Raw genomic sequence first — 20,125 nt, 5'->3', positions numbered from 1 at the left:
CCTGTATGCCTGCATTCACTTAAAATATTAATTTAATTATGATTGACTGAAAGATATACTAATTCTTCAAATGTGATTGGCTGAATTTAACAAATCAACATATGGACTTTATATGTTTCCTATTGTCACATATAAGGAGATTTGGTGGCATAGTGTCTAAGGCATTTGACTGCTAGCCAGAAGGTTGGCAGTTCAAACACACCAGCCACTCCTCAAAAGGAAGACTGGGCAACCTGCTTCCTTAAAGATTTATTTCCTTGGAAACCTAAAGGCAGTGGCTATGAGTTGGAATCTACTCAATGGCAGTGAGTTCAGTTTGTTTTTTGGTATTGTCACATGTTTTATAAAAATGTATTTAGTGATATAATCAGTAATATTACAGGTCTGGTGGCATAGTGGGTAAGAAATTTGGCTGCTAACTAGAAGGTCAGCAGTTCAAACCTATCAGCTGCACCATGAGAGGAAGATGATGCAATCTACTTCTGTAAAGATTTATAGCCTCTGAAACCCAATAGGGTGGCTATGAGTCAGAACTGACTCGATGGCAGTGGGTTTGGTTTTTATTGGTTATGTATTCCAAACTAAATAGCTTTCTTTTTCACAGTGTAGAGCTGAGAATTTGGATTCCACATGGAACAATTTTATTTGATGAAAATTTGATAATGAATTAATAATATGCTTGACAAGCTTCTTTTGAATTGTTGTAGTCATGTAGGCCATGTCAATCACTGCACAGGGGATATTGTTGCACTATCAAAACAACAACAACAACAACCAAAAAAAACACCTACCAAATTATTCTAAATAGAAAATTTTACTACATATGTATCACAGGATGGTAAGGCAACCCTGTATGATATGTTTAATACTTTACATAGTATGAAATCTCTTTTTGTGTGTGCAATTCAAAAGTTGCATGGACAGATGAATTCAATGAAGAATCTCTATATTAGCAATGCAGTAAACTAGATGTGTAATCATAACATATAACATCTCAAGATCTTTAAAGTAGTTCTGTAGGTTGATTTAAAATTCAACCCTCAGGCTGTGTTCAATGTATTCTGCTGTATTTATATATTCACCATGTGGAGACAATATCTAAGAACATATTTTATATTAGATTTTTGTTTCTTAATATTAAGGGTGGGGAGATGAAGGAAGGGAACAATGTCATTTGGGACTTTTTCTATACAGATTCTTCAATTTTGATTTGTGAATAGTGATTCAATCATAGATCAGGATCTTTGTTCTTTTAACTTTTCCATTGTCAATATCACAATATTTCAGAAAACAGATTATTTGAAACAGAAAATTAATTTTCCTGGGTGCGGGGGGACAGTGAACATGATGCAGATATTTCTTTTCTAAAGTATTTGTAAGTTTAGGTATATGAATCATTTGCATAAATATCCTAGTCTGGGATACAGTATTGATTTGAATATGTTTACATCAACCTTGCCTCTTGAAACCTAGCAGAGGAATATTCAAGGCCCTTCAAAATATAGGACAACTAAACTCATTAAGCTAAAGGTTACATGTTCATATCTCAGTGTTGTGCATATGTATAAAGTAAAAAGGTCGATCTTGCATATCTCAGTAGTACTAATACAGCATTAAACAAATAAAAAAAATTAACTTGAAAACAGGCTGAAAGGTTAAAAGGGGGCAAACAATCTGAAATATTTGAGCCACATCGTTGACTATTACACTAGAATAATACTTTGAGTTTTGTATATAAAATGGAAAATGTTAGCAATTCTTTTAGGTAATCTTTTGGCCAAAATTATGAAAAAATATTTGCAGATACCTTTCAAATGTAATTTTTATAGAGTGCCCAGGCTCAGCTTCAATCACCCACTCACAATTCAAGGAGTCTTTATAGTACCCTGGCCATCCTGGTGAGAGAATCACTCCACTTGGAGCTGAAAAATGGCCACCACATGGAGCTGAAAAACGAAATCAGACAGCAAGTGAGGATGGAGCTTTTCAAACACATTGCAGAAATTATTCTCACTAACAACTATAAATGTCTATAAAAGTAATCCTCTTTTTAGTAAATGCTAGTTAATATAATTTTTGCAAGTAAGAGTATTTCTAGTCAATTACTTGTTATTAAACAATACTTTTCCTCAACGGTAAAGGTAATTTATTTTTTGAAATTGTAGATATATTATTACACAGCTACCCTTAGCATGTCAGATAATAAACTGATCACCATGAGCTCTCCAAATAATATTCTTAACAATGTCTTTGTTTTTATATGTTATTATCCTTATTTCCACCTGCAAGTCTTGAAAAAATTAGATCTTGTTAGTGTTGGTTTCTATCTTTGAATTTCTGATTTAAGAAATCTGACTAATGCATTCTTCACACTGCCTAAAAATTTCAATTTCCTTTTTCCAGAGTCTCTATTATAGTTTAAATCTTCATTGAATCATTCCTTTACCATATTTCCAGTCTGCTGATTTCTCTCTTGCTTCAGTCCAGCTGTCAGAATAGCATCATTCAAATTAGTGTCTCATCATATGAACTCCTTTCTAGACAGTTCAGAGAGAGCAACTTGCTAGAACTTACAAAACTTGAATGTATCAAAAACACTTTCATCCAACTTTTGCAAAACAGAACCTAAAAACGTCCTCTCTCATTATGCCATATGTTGTTAAACAAAACCACTCAGTTGCAACCATTCAGTTTCATTCACCAGAAAGTAGGTGTCTTTGGTATTTTCATTATCTATACCACTCTGGTAGCATAGTGGCTAAAGCACTTGACTGCTAACCAGAAGGCGGGCGGTTCAAACCCACCAGCCACTCCTCGGAAGGAAGATGGGGCAATCTACTTCCATGGTGATACTGCCTCGGAAACCCAAGGAGGGGTCGCTATGAGTCGGGTCCGACTCCACGGCACATAACAACAACAACATACCACTTTTACTCTCATATCTAACCCACCTTCAAATACATTCTCATTTCCCTATCTCCTTGGCTGCCATCGTACCAAGTTAATTTTATTTATCTTATTAAATAAAATTTTACTGTTAACTTAAATGACCATAACTTACAATCGCACTCCCTCGAGTATAGAAACAGCCCCCTGATGTGTTCCTACATCTATACCAACCTTTTGCTCCTCTAACTTCCAGACATCATTTTAAACCACAGATCTGCTTCTTTCCATGACGAATGAGGCCTTCAAAGATTTAGCTGTTACCTACTATCTAGACTAGACTGAAATTTTCACTTTCACTCAGCTGCTCAGCTACATTGGCCTGCTATATACTTACAGGAAATGTACACATACACATAAATACAATCAAATAAAGAATATCTGAGATATTTAAAATATGAAGAAAGACAAAAATGATCCAATATGATGTACTCTAACAAATTTTCAACACACTTGAAACATTTCCAATGACTTACAACTTACTAATTTTAATGTCTTTAAATATCTCTATTTAAATTCTATTCAATTTGTTTATATTTTCCTATTTAATTGTATCTTTCTATTAATTTAACATAATTTCTGGATGTTTTTTGCTCCAGACACTATTTTTACTCTTTTTAAGTCTTCAAGTAACTTGAATCACTCAGATAAAAAAAAAAAAAAAAAAAATTAGTAATTGGTCTAGGAGTTAAGCATACTATAACAGGTTCAATTGAGTAAAATATTTTCTATGTTAAATTGCCAGAATTAGTTATTTGTATTAGATGTAACCTTCATGCAAAAATAAATTTTCTTCCTTTAGAGAATTTAATTTTGTTTCCTAAAAAGCTTTCAAAGGAGACCATTCAAAGGAGACTGTGACGATTATTTACTCTTCTTAGTTATGATGATTCATAACTGAGTTTCTGCGTAGTTATTATGTATCTCTAAAATAAAATGATCTGCTCTAAGCACTTACATTAGCATATTTTAAAAGACAGAGCTAAGTACTTTAGTGAGAGAAGGCTCTGGCTATATGAAGAGTTCCTGACAAAAGTCCTTAACATATCATCAATTTATACTATTCCAGGAAAAGTTTTCGTGCACTTTAGCGTAATCATCATTAGAGAGGGTAATAAATCATGAAGTTAAGAGTTCATTAATGGGTCACAAAAGATTGAAAAGTAGGTACTGAGAGTTATTTTGACTGGTCCTTCAATCCAAAGAGTAAGGGAGGCAGAGTTAGGAAAAGCTTTCATGTGAAACAGTAACATAGAGATGTGGATGCTCTCTGGTTCCTGAGAGAACTTTCCAGAATAGTGGTCCTGGTAAAAATAATTTTCTTTTATTTAATTTATGACATTTCCTGAAGTAAACTCTTTCAAGGTTGGTATTCTCTAAAATTGTTATTCCAGAAGTATGGGAACAGACCCCCATCGGCATTGAAGCCTCAAAGGGGAAATACATAGTACAAATCAGGCAGAAAAAGACTCATTGTCAAAGTCTGACAGGCATATGACAGGAAGATGTGCATATGGAGAAGGCATAATGCAGCAACAGCAGCAGATCATGGTGTTGATAAAATGCAGGAAAAGAGAAGGGGAGACCAAATGTAGAGAAAATTGCAAGAGAAAGAAAAACAACAGCTGTAGAAATCTGCCCATAGCAGAAAGCAATATATATAGATATAGATATAGATATAGATATATTTAAAATGAATGAGTTTTGTAAAAAATAAAAAGAAAAGAACTAATAACAACATCAATATGGTATTTGGGACAACAATTACTAGGTTTGGAATAATAATAATAAAAAAAAAATAATAATGAATATTTAAATTAGTAGATAGAAATCCAGCTGTAATATGAATAACAAATCAAACAAAAAGGCAAGGATATAGTATCCAAATCTTACAATTTTGTCATATATATGTACTGCATATTTTATTTAATAATATTTTTTAAAGACTCATTTTTAACTTAAAAACTACTCTAGACTTATTCTAAGCAAAAATACTAGTTCATACATAGTTTTTATGTTCTAGTTATATTTTTCTTAAATTTCTGAAAATAAATATGTGCTTCTTATTGAAATTTAAGAAATGTTTATACACTTATTACTTAGAATTACCTGTGTACCCTAGTATTAAAGTTCTATACTTTAGGAAATACTGCTCTAAAAAAGAGCAACTGGCTGAATAAGAAAAACTTGGTATATATAGAATCCAGAAATGAGATCAAGACCATAAAAATATTTTCAAAGTCCCATGCATTCATGTACCCATTCATGAATTAACTCATTAATACATTTGATTGTTTTATTATTCAATATACTCCCATTGTGTGTCATGTATGTTCCATGGAGGCATTTTGTACTACTTCTACTAATTCTACTAATCAATACAGAAGACACTAGTCTTCTGTATTGATTAATTACTGGTGATTGGAATGGGAAAGTTGGAACATATGTCCTTGGTGACAGAAATTACATTGGAGATCACATGATAGGATTTTGCAAGACCAGTGACTTATTCATTGGAAATACCTTTTTACAAGAACAAAAGGGTGAATATACATGTGGACATCACCACAAATTGACTGTGTGGAAAAAGGAGCTGAGAGTGGAACAGACCATCAATTCCTCATAGGCCAGTTCAAGATGAAGCTAAAGAAAATTAAAACAAGTCCGTGAGAGCCAAAGTATGATCATAACTATATCCCACCTGAATGTAGAGACTATCTGAAAAATAGATTTGATGCACTGAACAATAATGACTGAAGACGGAATGAGTTGCAGGATAACATCAGAAACATAATACCTAAAGGAAGCAAAAGGTCACTAAAAAGACAGAAATGGAATAAAAGACCAAAATGGATGTCAGAAGAGACTCTGAAACCTGCTGGTGAAAGGAGAGTAGCTAATGCCAACAGAAGAAATGATGAAGTAAAAGAGCTGAACAGAACATTTCAAAGGGTGGCTCAAGAAGACAGAGTAAACTATTATAAAGAAAAGTTCAGACCTGAAATTAGAAAACCAAAAAGGTTGTCTAATGCTCTGCATTTCTCAAGCTGAAAGAACTGAAGAAAAAATTCAAGCCTCAAATTGAGATGTTGAAGGATTCCATGGGCAAAATATTGAACAATGCAGGAAGCTTCCTTCACAAGAAGATGAAAGGAATACAAAGAGTCTCTATACTAAAAATAATTTGTCCACATTCAAGCATATCAGGAGGTAGCATATCATCAAGAATGGATGGTATTTAAGGAAGAAGGCCATGTTTCACTGAAGGAACTGGTGAAAAACAATGCTCTAGGAATTGACAGAATACCCAGTGATATTTTTGAATAAATGGAGCAGTGCTGGAGACGGGAATTTGGATGACAGTTATTTGACCTGACTGGAAGAGATCCATATTTGTGCCCATTTCAAAGAAAGGCGATCCATCAGCACATGGAAATTATTGAGCGATATAATTTATATCACATGCATGTAAAATTTTGCTGAATGTAATTCAAATATTGTTGCAACCGTATAATAATAGGGAACTACTAGAAACACAAGCTGGATTCAGAAGAGGATGTGGAACGAGGGATATCATAGCTGATGTCAGATGACTCTTGGCTAAAAGCAAAGGATACCAGAAAGATGCCTATCTGCATTTTATTGACGATGCAAAGGCATTTGATTGTGTGGATCATAACAAATTATGGATAATATTATGAAGGATAGAAATTTCAGACACTTAAATCTGCTCATGAGGAACCTTAACATAGATGAAGAGGCAATTGTTTGACCAGAAAAAGGGGATATTTTGTAGTTTAAAATCAGAAAGTTGTCAGGGTTATAAACTTTCACCATACTTATTCAATCTGCATGCTGCAATTCATCCCAGAAACTGGGCTATTTGAAGAAGAACATGACAGCAGGGTAGGAGGAAGACTCACCAACAACCTGGGATACACAGATGACACAGCCTTGCTTGCTGAAAATGAAGATGACTTGAAGCACTTATTGATGAAGATCAAAGATTGCAGTTTTCAGCATGGATTACTCCTCAAGATAAAGAAAACAAAAATCCTCACAACTGGACCAATAAGCAACCTCACCATGAATTGAGAAATGATTGAAGCTGGCAAATACTTCATTTTACTTGAATTCACAATCAACACCCATGGAATCAGCAGGCAAGAAATCAGCCATGGTAGATTTCTGGGTAGAACTGCTGCAGAAGATGTCTTTAAAGTGTTGAAGAGCACAGATGTCACTCTGAAGACTAAAGTGCACCTGACCCCAAAGATGGTATTTTCAATGGCCTTACATGCATATGAAACCTGCACAGTTAATAATGAAGACTGAAGAAGAATTGATGCCTTTGAATTGTGGTGTTAGTGAAGAATCCTGAAAACTGCAAGAATAATGAACAAATCTGTCCTGAAAGAAGTATAAGCAGAATACTCCTTAAATGTGAAAAAGGTCAAACTTTGTCTCACCTACTTTGGTCATATTGTCAGAAGGGACCAGTCCCTGGAGAAGGATTGCATGCTTGGTAAAGGGGAGGGTCAGATGAAAAGAAGAAGACTCTCAATGAGATGGATTGACACAGTGAGTGCAATAATGAGCTGAAGCACGGCAAGGATTTTGAGGACCGTACAGGATCGGGCAGTGTTTTGTTCTGTGGTACAAGGGCCTCTGGGAGTTAGAACTGATTTGACGACACCAGACAACAACAGTAGCCAATTAACTTCTATTAAATGTTTCTTGTGTGCCAGGTTATGTACTAAGAGCTCCCCTGGATTATTTCATGTAATGTTCAAAATAACCCAGCCAGGTAGGTGCTAACTAGTATAAACAAGAACACTGATGCATAGATAACTGAAATAATCTGCACATTAGCTAACAAAGACTTGAACAGAAAGTTTCACCCTAGAACTTTCTTTCCAAAAGTCATTAAAATACACCTTTTCCTTTCCTCAGAGTGCTTATGATGTAAAACACAGAAACAAAGCAAAATGTAAAAGACATGTCATAAGTTCTACAACAAAAGTATGCCCACAGTATAAGGGGCTGGGAAAGGAAGTGGGTAAATTCTCATACAAGAGGTACTTTTGAGTCCATAAGGACCAGTCAGAGTCTACCAGGAGAAAAATGGAGGAAAGAGATTGTAAAAGAGAAGCCACAGCTTGTGTGAAGATGTAGAGGCTGGAGCTAACCATTTTTGAGTAACAACAGTACTTTTTTGGGGGGAACCAAGAAGTGATGGGAAATGAAGGAGGAAGAGTAGAAAAGGTCCTGCTATATTATACTGAGGAAACTTAACCATAGACAACTGAAAAGTTATAGACAAAATGTACATGGTAAGATTTTCACCTACATGGAAATTGCATATAAAATGGATTGGAACAGTGCATCGAGAGTTGTTAAGATCTAGGCAAAGCATAATTATATTCAGAAATAAGGCAGTGACAGGACTAAATATGAGAGATAAATATGAGGTAAACTGAAAAAACAAAACAATTATTTGTTACATGGGAACACTGAGCAAGGAGAAAGAATTTAAGCTGGCTCTGGCCTGTACCACAGAATGATTCTATTCATCAAAATGTACCACAGGTGATTCTATTCATCAAAATGGTGAACACAAAACAGAAAAGTGTTTTTATAAATACAGTGAAATTCAATGCTGATCTTGAAGTGTCTGTGAAACATCAAAAGGAACAATAGAACATAGAATCTGGATCTCTTGCATATATTAGGAATCATTTTCAATATATGTAGGAATTGAAGTTTCAATACAGGTAGAAGTTTAGGGAGATACATAGAGGAAAAGGTAAGGATGGGTGAACATCCAACCACCTGAAAAAAAAAAAAGTTTTTATTCAATAAACTTAAGTAGCTATTGACCAATAGTCATTAGTTAACTACATTGGGGCAAAAATTTGAATGAATTATTTCTTTCCTCCTAATTCTGGGTTTTAGGATAACACAAACTAGTAAATAAATAAACCCATAGATTTTAGTAGCTTAACAGAATAGTTTATTTCATATTCATGTAACAGTTCACAGAGGTGAACGTGTTTATAGAATGGACTTCCTACTTTCAGTCTCTCAAGACTCAGGATGACAAAGGCTCAGCCGTTTTTAACATATGGCTTCTTAGGTTGCCTTGGAGGTCATCTCTATTTCAAATAGCTGGGAAGGAAACAGAGCAATGCAGATTTCCAGAGCATACCTCAAGTAGTTGTAGAGTTGTTGTTGCTGTTGTTAGGTGTCATTAAGTGTGTTCCATAGCAACCCTATGAACAACAAAACAGAACACTGCCCATTGATTGCTGAGCTGTCCTCACAATCATTGCTATGTTTGAGTCCATTGTTGCAGGCCAATGTTTCAATAAAATGTTTCAATCCATCCTATTGAAGATCTTCCTCTTTGTTGCTGACCCTCTATTTTACCAAACATGCTGTTCTTCTCCAAGGACTGGTCCCTCCTAATATGTCCAAAGTACATGAGATGAAGTCCCAACACCCTTGTTTCTAACAAGGGTTTGGGAAGTACTTCTTTCAAGACAGATTCATTTGTCTTTCTGGCAGTATCATGGTGTATTTAATATTCTTTGTCAACGCTAATTTAAATACCTCTATTCTTCTGTGGTAGCATGGTGGCTAAAGCACTTGACTGCTAACCAGAAGGCTGGTGGTTCAAACCCACCAGCCACTCTTCGGAAGGAAGGTTGGGCAATCCTACTTCCGTAGTGATACTGCCTTGGAAACCCAAGGAGGGGTCGCTACGAGTTGGGGCCGACTCGATGGCACATAACAACAACAACAACAACAACAACATTCTTCTGTGGTCTTCCGTTTCCTTTTCAATTGTTCAGTTTTCACATACATGTAAGGCAGTTGAAAATGTAGACATCTTCTTTGATAAAAATTTCCTTCCCCACTTCCATCATTCAGGTCATTTTACTTAGTGACTCTAAGAGGATGTGGCTAGGCTATAGCTAGGAGATTCTCTTAATCACTCAGGTTTCTAAGTCCAGGACATGACTCGGATGTTTTAGTGAAATACAGGTTGTTGGCTAGAAACTGAAATGAAACCAAATTTCTTGCTATTAGGTTGATCCTGACTCATAATGACCCTATGGACTGAGTACAACTTCCCCATAGGGTTTCCAAGGCTGTCAATCTTTATTTTTTACAGACTGGTACATCTTTCCACCATGGAGTGGCTGGTGGGTTCAAATCGCTGACCTTTTGGTTCGCACCTAAGCACTTAACCACTGTGCCATCAGGGCTCTTTTCTATTGCTTCTTTCTGTAGCAGTGAAAATACAGTATAAATAATAAATATAAGGTTGTTGTTGTTGTTATGTGCTGTTGAGTCGGCCCCGACTCATAGCGACCCCTCCTTGGGTTTCCAAGGCAGTATCATTACGAAGTAGATTGTCCAACCTTCAGACATATTTTATTTATCCCTTTTATTCTTCTAACGTCTGAGCAAAGTCTGTAATAATAATTTGAATTACAGCGCTGGCTCATTTCTCTTAATTTAAGTAAATTGGACAGATTCAAAATACCTTAGAGTGTTTTAAAATGTGGTTCAAAGATTTAGAAGTGCTTCCAATTGTTTTCAGAAAAAAATTATCTTGAATAAAAGTGCTAAGGAATTCTAATGTTCCATGGAAAGAGATATTCTTCTGTATGAGAAATGGCACTTAGGGGTTGATTGTCTATGTAGCTGGGTTCCACTACTTTAGATATAGGAGCTCTGGTTGTGTAGTGTCTAAGGCATTTGACTTCTAACCAGAAGGCTCGCAGTTCAAACCCACCACCCAGTCCTTGGAAGGAAGGTTGGGCAATCTACTTCTGTAGTGATACTACCTCAGAAACCCAAGGAGGGGTCACTATGAGTCAGATCTGACTCAACAATAGTAAGAGAGTAGTTGGGATATAAGTGAATTAACCAAAACCAAAAACCAAACTCACTGCCATGGAGTCAATCTACTGCCATAAAGATTTACTGTTTCTGAGGCAGTAAATATTTCTGGAAGTAGACTGGCCAGTCTTCCTTCTATGGAGTGGCTTGGGGGTTTGAACCACCAGCCTTCTGGTTAGCAGTCAAATGTCTTAGGCACTGCACCACCAGGGCTTCTTAAGTGAATTAAAGTGGTGCAAATTCGACCTCATAGAGAGCCTCTCTGTGACCTTATGCCTACTGAAATCTAGATGCTGTATCAGGGACTAACAATTCCTTTTCTTTTCTTTTTTCTTTTTAACTTTCTTTATGGTTATATATAGTAAATAATCACCAGATTTGTCTGTGTTGAACAGTGTCAGTGTTGACACTGGATGATGATTCAAAGGAAATTATGGCAGGTCTGTACTCAGGCTAAGAACAAGAATCCAAAGGCATGGGAACAAAATGTCAGGATCACAGAAAAGCCATTATACCATCATACACCCATACATTCACACACAACTTGACACTTACTACCAATAGCCACTTTTCCATCCATATAACTAACCCCACAGACATTAAGAGCAAAACGCTGAAGTTTGCAGCTAAATTGGCTTCCTCCATGGGAACCATCCAGGAAACCTGGAATTTAATAACACCTAATAGGAGCTCTGGTAGCGTAGTGCCTAAGGCACTTGACTGCTAATCAGAAGGCTGGAGGTTCAAACCCATCAGCCACTCCTCGGAAGGAAGATGGGGCAATCTACTTCCGTAGTGATACTGCCTCAGAAACCCAAGGAGGGGTCACTAAGAGTTGGGTCCGACTTTATGGCACATAACAACAACAACATATAAGTAAACAAAAGCTTTTTTTTTTTTTTACATATATGAATGTGAATACATGCGGAGATAAACACCTTTCTAAGAGAACAACAAGTAAATTCTGATCAGATTGTTATTTTAATTGATCTCTCAAAAGAACTCTCTCCAAAGAGAACACAATGCCTCTGAATGAGGTTTCCTTCTCTCTGAGGCTGATTGGGGTTCAAGGGAAAACTCCTTATCCTCAAGGGGAAAGCTCATCAGTCATGCTAGTCCAGCCTTTTCTCCAAACAGTTCCCCAGGGACTTCAGCCCCATCCTATTCACTCAAGGAATTCTCTCAGCTATCCCCTTAGGGAGTAGGAAGGAGAATAGGCTAGAACTATGCAGGGAATTCTCTGATGAAGGCCAGGAGGCTCTTGCTTCAGTAAGCATTTTATGGGACACTCTGAAACTGGTGGAGCAAAAACAGTTTCATGTTTTTCTAATTACTATCTTTAAACAAACACAGTCACATTTCCTTCTATTTAAAGAAGAGGTTGGTCAGATCATCTAACTTTCTCATCACTTTCAGTATTAAAAAATTGGTCTGCTTCAATTTAAATACCTTACCTAATTCCCACCACTCTACTCACTTACATACTCAAGGTATACCTGTGAGCACTGGCCACAGGGACTTATAGGATGGACTTATAATGAAAAGTGCAAAGACTTAGAATTAAAAAAACAAAGGGGAAGAACACACTTTGCATTTCTGAAGCTGAAAGAACTGAAGAAAAATTCAAGCCTGAAGTTGCAGTATTTAAAAATCCCATTGCCCAAATATTGAATGATTGGGGGGGGAGGGGCAGAAGAAAGGAATAAACAGAGTCCCTGTACCAAAAAGAATTGGTCAGTGTTCAACCATTTCAGGAGGTAGCATATGATCTAGAACTGATGATATTGAAGGAAGAAACCCAAGCTACACTGAAAGAATTGGTTTTAAAAAAATAATAATAAATAAGCCTCCAGGAATTGATAGAATACTCATTGAGCTATTTCAACAAATGTTTGCAGTGCTGGAGGCACTTACTCCTTTATGCTAAGATATATGGAAGAAAGCTACCTGGCCAACCAACTGGAAGATATTATTATATGTGCCCATTCCAAAGAAAAGTGATGCAACAAAATGCAGAAATTACTGAATGTAAATAATATAATACACAAGTGAAAGTTTGCTCACAAAATTAAAAAACTGCTGTGGTGCTAGGTGCAAGGAACTGCCAGAAATTCAAGCCAGATTCAGACAAACATGTAGAATAAGGGATATCATTGCTGATGTGAGATAGATTTTGGCTAAAAGCAACAAATAGCAGAAAGTTGTTTTTCCGTGTTTTATTGACTAATGCAAAGACATTCGACTGTGTGGATCATAACAATTATGGATAGCATTGTAAAGAATGGGAATTCCAGAACATTTAGTTGTGCCCATGAGGAACCTGTACACAGAGCAAGCAGCAATCCTTCAAACAGAACAAACTGCATGGCTTACAATCAGGAAAGGTATGCATCTTAGCTGTATCCTTTCACCATTCTTTCTCAATCTGTGTACTGAGCAAATAATCCAAAAAACTGGACTATATGAAGAACACAGAATCAGGATTGCAAGAAGACTCATTCATTAACAATCTACAACATGCAGAAGACACAAATTTATATACTGAAAGTGAAAAATATTTGAAGCACTTACTGATAAAGATCAAAGACTACAGCTTTCAGTACGGATTACACCTTAAAATAAAGAAAATGAAAATCCTCACAATAGGACCAATAAGCAACATTATGATAAATGGAGAAAAAATGGAAATTGTCAGAAATTTCATTTTACTTGGTTCCATAAGCAATATCCATAAAAGCAGCTGTCAAGAAATCAAATGACATACTGTATTGGATGAGTGTGCCGCAGAAGATCTTTTTAAGGTGTAAAGGAGCAAAGATAAAACATTAAAGACTAAGGTGCCCCTGATCCAAGCCATTGTCTTTTCAATAGCTTTATATGAATGGGGAAGCTCATTTTCTTTATATGAATGGGAAAGCTATATAATGAATAAGGAATACCAAATAAGAATTGCTGCTTTTGAATTATGATGTTAGCGAAGAATACTGCATATATCATGTACTGCCAGAAGCACAAACAAATCTGTCTTGGAAGAAATACAGCTGGAATGCTCGTTAAAAGTGAGAATGGCCAGACTTTGTCCCTTGCACTTGGTAATGTTACTAGAAAGTACTAGTCCCTGAAGAAATATGTCACACTTGGTAAAGTTAAGGGTCAGTGAGAAAGGGGAAAAGCTTTACCAAGATCGAATGACACAGTTGCTGCAACAGTGGTTTCAAGTACAGCAAGGATTGGGAAGATGGAGTAGGAATGAGCGGTGTTTTATTCTCTTGTACACAGGGTCAACAACAACACACAGGGTCAATATGAGTTGAAACTGACTTGATGGCACCTAACAACAACAATAACAATAACATCTGTCACCATTTCTCTGTCCTCTGCTTCTTGTCATCTCATGCCATCTCTGGTTAGTTCTTTCTCTCTTTCCTGGGTGTAGGAGGTTCTCAGCGCTGGGATCCTATGTCCAAAGGACTCACTCCATTCCTAGTTCTTTCTTGGTGAAAGTGAGATCCCCCCCCCACCACTTCCCGTCTGTGATGTGGCTCATTTTAAGCCTAGTAGGATGGCAAAACTGACCAATCCCTTTATGAGGGCTCCATATACCTTAATTGCATGGTCACAACCCCACAAGCTGTGATACACTTATTTGCATTACTGGCAAGCTGTTGAATCTCCTTGGTGGCCACAAGCATCTTATTTGCATAGTCTCACTTGATCATTTGCTGAAAGTTACAAGACCATGGCTAGAAAGGCCATATAAAGGTCATCCATTTCAGCATATTGCCATATTGTTGGAACTAGTCAGCTTCTGCTCTCTCTAACATATCATCTTTGCCTTATTCAGTAGGCATCACAGGTATTCTGCATGTCCATCGTGTAAGTGGGTATCTGTCTCAGGATTCTAGTCCTTTCTCACAGGTATCTCCATTCCCTCTGAGGAGTCTTTTGAAGACCTTCCCCCTAATATAGCTTGAAGAGAAAGACACTAGCATCCCTTTCCTAAAGGGAGATGAAGAGAAAGTGAATAACTTATGACTTACAATTGCAGATAGATAGAAACGTGGATAGATATATAAATAGATAAAGGCATATAGCTGTGTCTTCCTTACTTTCCTACCTTATTGTTGTTGGTGGGAGGTCTGGTGGCATAGTGCCTAAGACATTTGACTAATCAGAAGGTGAGTGGTTCAAACCCACCAGCTGCTCCTTGTAAGGAAGATTGGGCAATGTACTCCCGTAGAGATATCACCTTGGAAACCCAAGGAGTCACTCTGAGTCACATTTGACTCAAAAGCAGTGATTTTTTTTGAATTGTTCGTAGGTGCTCTTGTACTTTGCTATACTTGCTTATAAAAATTTGGAGTAGGATAGTTGAAATGATGATTGAGATAAAATTAGTTATATCTTACTTAATACATTCTAGAGGCAGTTCCTGGGTTCACATTTTTCATTAAAAGAAATATTGATATTTTTTTCTCTTTAGCTGGGGTCTTATTTGCCAAGTCCAAAGCACCAGGCAAGTTTGTCTCTACAACGTTTTAGTCATGTATTTACTCCTCTTGTTTTCCTTGTCAAGGAAGATATAATAATGATAGCATTTGCAATTATTATGAATCTTCACAAAGAGAGAAACTTTCCTTTTGATTAGCCTAACTCAGCATTATAATGGAATGGACAGCTTAAGCCAATTGCCTTCATCTGATTTTGCAATGTATTTCACTACATGTAATTCTCTTTATCTACAAAGTAGTCCATCGAATGTATTACAACCTAATTATATTCAAGAACATGACCATTTAATCCTTTTCCATTTCCATTTTAGCTGAGGACAGTGGTGCTTTACATCCAAGAGGGCATTGTTAACTATAGTGCAGAGAGAATGGCAGCAGAAACTCAGGTGAAAAGGAAGAGGGAAGCAGATAATGTATATGTATCACAGCCTTCTGAGAGCCCGAGGAGAAATAATTATGAGGAAACTACTGAGTGGGCATAGGTGAATGAACCATTTCAAAATATAGTCTACAAACTCCAGTCTCTGCATGGAATTTGGGAGAAAAAGGCAAAATATTACTCAAAGGAGATTACTGCTAGTATAAGGAATTTCAGGAGACAGTGGTACATCATTCTGGCTGCTGCGTTGAAAATAAGACTGAATGGGAATGAGAGCAGAAGCATCAAGACCACTTAGGAAGCTATTGCATGAATCTAGGCCAAACATCATAATTGCTGGGACCAGTATGTCAGCAGTGAAGGTAGTAAGAAGTAGTTGGATTTTGAATATATTTTAAAGATAGAGCTAACAGGTTTTTCTAATGGATTATGTCTGGTTGTGATAGAAAGGTTAGTTAGGGTAGATGATGGAAAGGAGTCTAGAATGATTCTTGGAGTTTTGGGCTTAGTTATTAGAAAGATGAATGATGGTGAGAGTCTGACAGTGATAGATTTGAGATGGGGTGGAAATTCAGGAGGTAAATTTTAAACAGTTCAGTTGGAGACACCTATTAAACATCTAAGTGGAGATGCTGAGAATGAAGTTAAATATAAAAGCCTGGATTTCAGGGTAGAGAACAAGGCTGGAAATGTACATTTGAAGGACATCAGCATATAGATGTTATTTAAAATTAGAGACTGTATGAAAATCACCAAGAGAATGAGTGAGATAAAGAGTAGAAAATTTCCCAAACTTGAGCTCTTGGTCACTCACACATACGAGATCATATAGATGAGGAGGAACCAGCAAGGGAGACTAAAATGAATCTGAGTAGTACATTTCATCAAATGAAACATCATAAAGGATACAACTCTTATGCTTGCTTGATATTACCACAGTTAAATAATTTTATAGCTTTAAACAATCAAGGAAACATCAATTTTAAAAAGTAAATTGTAGATACATGGGATTTTATAATAAAATGATGAATATATTTTAAACCAACTCCATCTTTTGGCCTGCAAAGAAATCTTTTTCATCTTTCCGTCTACAGGAGTACAATTCAGTAGCATTTCTTTTTTATAAAAGATGACATTCACCAATGAATACTAAATTTTCATATCCAGGAAATGTTTTTCTCTGTGACTGTAGCAGAGATAGGAGACTGAATTTATGTCCAACTGTCTTTCTTTTTTAAACAGAAAACTCTAGGTGACTTAGTGCTCACTGTCTGACACCTAGTAAGAGAACTTTCTCTTTTTAGTCAACGTCTCATGGCATGATCTCTTTCAAGTTCTTTCTGGGTTTGTTGGCTGGTTTATTACTGGCAAATACAGAAGCAGAAATACAGAAGTAGAAATGCAGCTGAGAGTGTAGTTGAAAAAAGATATGTCGAAAATTTGACATGTCTCTCTTTCTTTGTTTCTTTTTAAACTAAAGTATAATTTCTTATACTTTCTTATAATGAGGTGAAGAATTTTAATCAAACTTCTAAAAAGGCTAAATTTCACCTGAAAACCTTTACAGTTGAGTGAAATGCTATTTCCTGGGTGTGTTACAGTGGAGTGCATCATGTGTGAACTGAAAAGTTATGTATAGGGATAAGGGAGTGAACATATGTGAAAAAGGGCACGGGACAGAGAAAGACCAAAGAGAGGAATGGAGGGAATAACAGGTTGGTGATGAGATGGCCATGTGTGTACACATGGGAGAAGAGGGAGAAGAGTGAGGGAGACATGACGATGATGACAATGATAATGCTGACACCGATAGTGGTGGTCGTTGTGGTTTTTTATACATAACAACCACTATGAATGAGGAAGAAGATGGCTCACAGAACACTCGACGTGTCTTCTGTGTACTGCACTATATACATTTTTTACTTCTCAATTTTTAAAGAGAAAGGAAGCAAAAATCTATATAATTATCAATGTTTTCTGAATCTACTGTATGATATTATTCGTATCACCTAGCAAAGGTACATCTCAAGGTGGTAAGCTTATATTCTAGGGGACATTTTCCAGATTCTATGAATTTTTGCATTTTTCCTGGTCCTGCTTTAATTGAATCATACTATAAAACTGAGCCACTTCATCACCTAAATTACTAGCAACATTGTAGTGGTAAAAGGTGAGAAGGACCAGAAATGAGTTGAATATCACGGCACAGGTTGACGAACATTCTGGAGACTATTCTGTGACTGAAGTGGCAATTCGGAAGAGAATGCACAATTGTGATAGGCCTTCCAGCTATAGACTGTAGATAATAGAAGACCAGACTTAAGCAGGTTCATACAAATTCATGAAAAGGGGGAAATCAAGAAATTTCTTTGCGAAATAACTGCCAAAAGATTATTAAATAAGTAAATCTAAAGGAAACCCAATTTCCTAAGAGATTTTGGATTGCTTTCTCAGAAGAGTGAGAGTTTTATAGATTTTGTTTAGCTCCATTGGCTGAGGCACATTCTCTAAGGGGTTTGTTGATGCTACTGGATTTTTAACTAATGTGGCCTTGGGAAATAGTAGCCTAACTCTCTTCTAAGAATATGCCTTTGTATAATGTGCATGTAGGGACATCAAGGATTATTGGAAGCACTGTTGTCAGTTGTCAATGATCATCATTGTCCTATTATTTTATTGTTATTATTAAGCAGAGAGATACTTATCTATAATGATGGCACTATAAAAAGCGAGAAAACACCTCTCCCTCAGGACAGTAGTCTATTTTATCCAGCCCTCCTATTTCTGTTAAATGCTTTGCTCCTGTAAGCATTTGAGGTCATGACTCAGGATCTACAGCACTGGGCATTAAGTGCTATTTATGGACACAGATCCATGAAAACTTCCATTAGTGATAGCCTCACCAACTGAAGGCTGTATGTATCCACATGAAGTTGAGCTGAGTCCAAATGTTGGGAAGTAATGTCCTGACTGTGTGTTAAACTCAGAAAAGATAAAAGCAAGACATCAACTAGAAAGAGATAGAAAAAAGTGATTGGAGATCAGAAGCATCTGATAGAAGTTCACGGAGATCAACTTATATTCAACTTACCAAATAATCATAGACTTACTTAATCATCACTACAAACGGGTCTCCTGAATTTTGTTAAGCAGATCAGTGCTGAGAAAAAATAAGTTAATTCTGGCTGCACTTAAGAAAGAAGGCCAAGTAATAATGCTCAGATCATTTGAAGTATGAACAATGAAGCAGGTATATCTATGTCAGTCTCTTGGAGTTTATAGTTGCCCTTCAATCTTCTCCTGGACAGGCAGAATACGGGGTGAACTAAGATGAACGGGAGTCTGAGAGCCTCATAAGGAAACCCCACTGACTGGGTCAAAGATATAGCTTATAATTTCCCTTCTGTACAGCTGAATTGCTCACAAGGAAAATTCTAGTGACTAGAAATCCTCTGGGATTTCACTGAGCGAGAAAAGGATCTCTAGGTTTTGAGGGTCAAGGATAGCGCCAGCTTGCTTTGCTTGGTGCAGTAAAGGAGATCTAATGACTCACTGCTCTCTTGAGAAAAAGAATTATGCTAAAGGACCAACTACCCACATTGCAGGAGACAGAGATAAACACATTTAGCTGGAGAGTAAATTAAATCCAAATGCAACTTGGCCATACTCCCTTCTCCCTTTTTTCCAAATTCCTTAGGATTTTGGCTGGTAGAAGGGACTTTGGAGAACACAAATTGGAATTGACCGAATCTGGCAATGTCTTCAGAGTGTCCTGCAAGGAATGCAGCTCATACCACAAGGAAAAAAAAAAAAAAAGATTTATGATGTGAAAATGTGGAAAGACGGAATTTCAAGGTTGCAGATTCTCAAGAAAACTGTATTTTCTAGGGGCTGAACCTAGGCTTACAGTTGTCAAACAGGGTCCATGGACTGTGCAGAAGAGCAAAATTAACAAATGCAGCAGTAATGGTCATGAAGGGACTGCAGGGTGAGAGAGGTAGAACTTTGTAAGTAGCTGCAATGAGTGAGAAACTTTGGGAGAGAGAGAGGGAGCGGGGTTTTAGGAAGCTTTCTGTATGGCACTCTGCAAAATTCTGTGTGTCAGCCCAATAAAGGAGATATACAATAACCATCTGCACTATTTTTTTTTTGGCTTTCTGATGTTTCTTTGAAGAAGAAACCATGCAGGGACTGACACTAGGTAGAGCCAGTTATATTCAGGCTGCCGTCTAAAGCGTGGGTGAAGGAGTCATTTCATTGACTGTCATTAAACTGAGTTATGATGACATTTTGTGAATTTCAGAGGGAAATGACTTCAATGCAGATTATAGTAGCAAAGATACTTTGTTTTCCATTAGCAGATCTGAAAGCTTTCACA

General features: G+C 36.7%; 1 protein-coding gene across 1 annotated transcript in view; it reads right to left on the bottom strand.

The window, feature by feature from the left end:
* The window catches only part of CSMD3 (CUB and Sushi multiple domains 3), a gene marked incomplete at its 5' end in the record, with an annotated part of 1,439,134 nt that overhangs the window by 564,627 nt on the left and 854,382 nt on the right, over nucleotides 1-20,125 (bottom strand). The window contains one exon of the mRNA XM_007955674.2: nucleotides 1,808-1,946. Within this exon, the coding sequence (XP_007953865.2) occupies nucleotides 1,808-1,946 (139 nt within the window). The remainder of the gene's footprint in view (nucleotides 1-1,807; nucleotides 1,947-20,125) is intronic.

This window comes from Orycteropus afer, unplaced genomic scaffold (assembly GCF_000298275.1).
Source record: "Orycteropus afer afer isolate SDZICR_OR568_19922 unplaced genomic scaffold, OryAfe1.0 scaffold00530, whole genome shotgun sequence".
Lineage (NCBI taxonomy): Eukaryota > Metazoa > Chordata > Mammalia > Tubulidentata > Orycteropodidae > Orycteropus > Orycteropus afer.
This window is presented reverse-complemented; position numbering and strand designations above follow the sequence as displayed.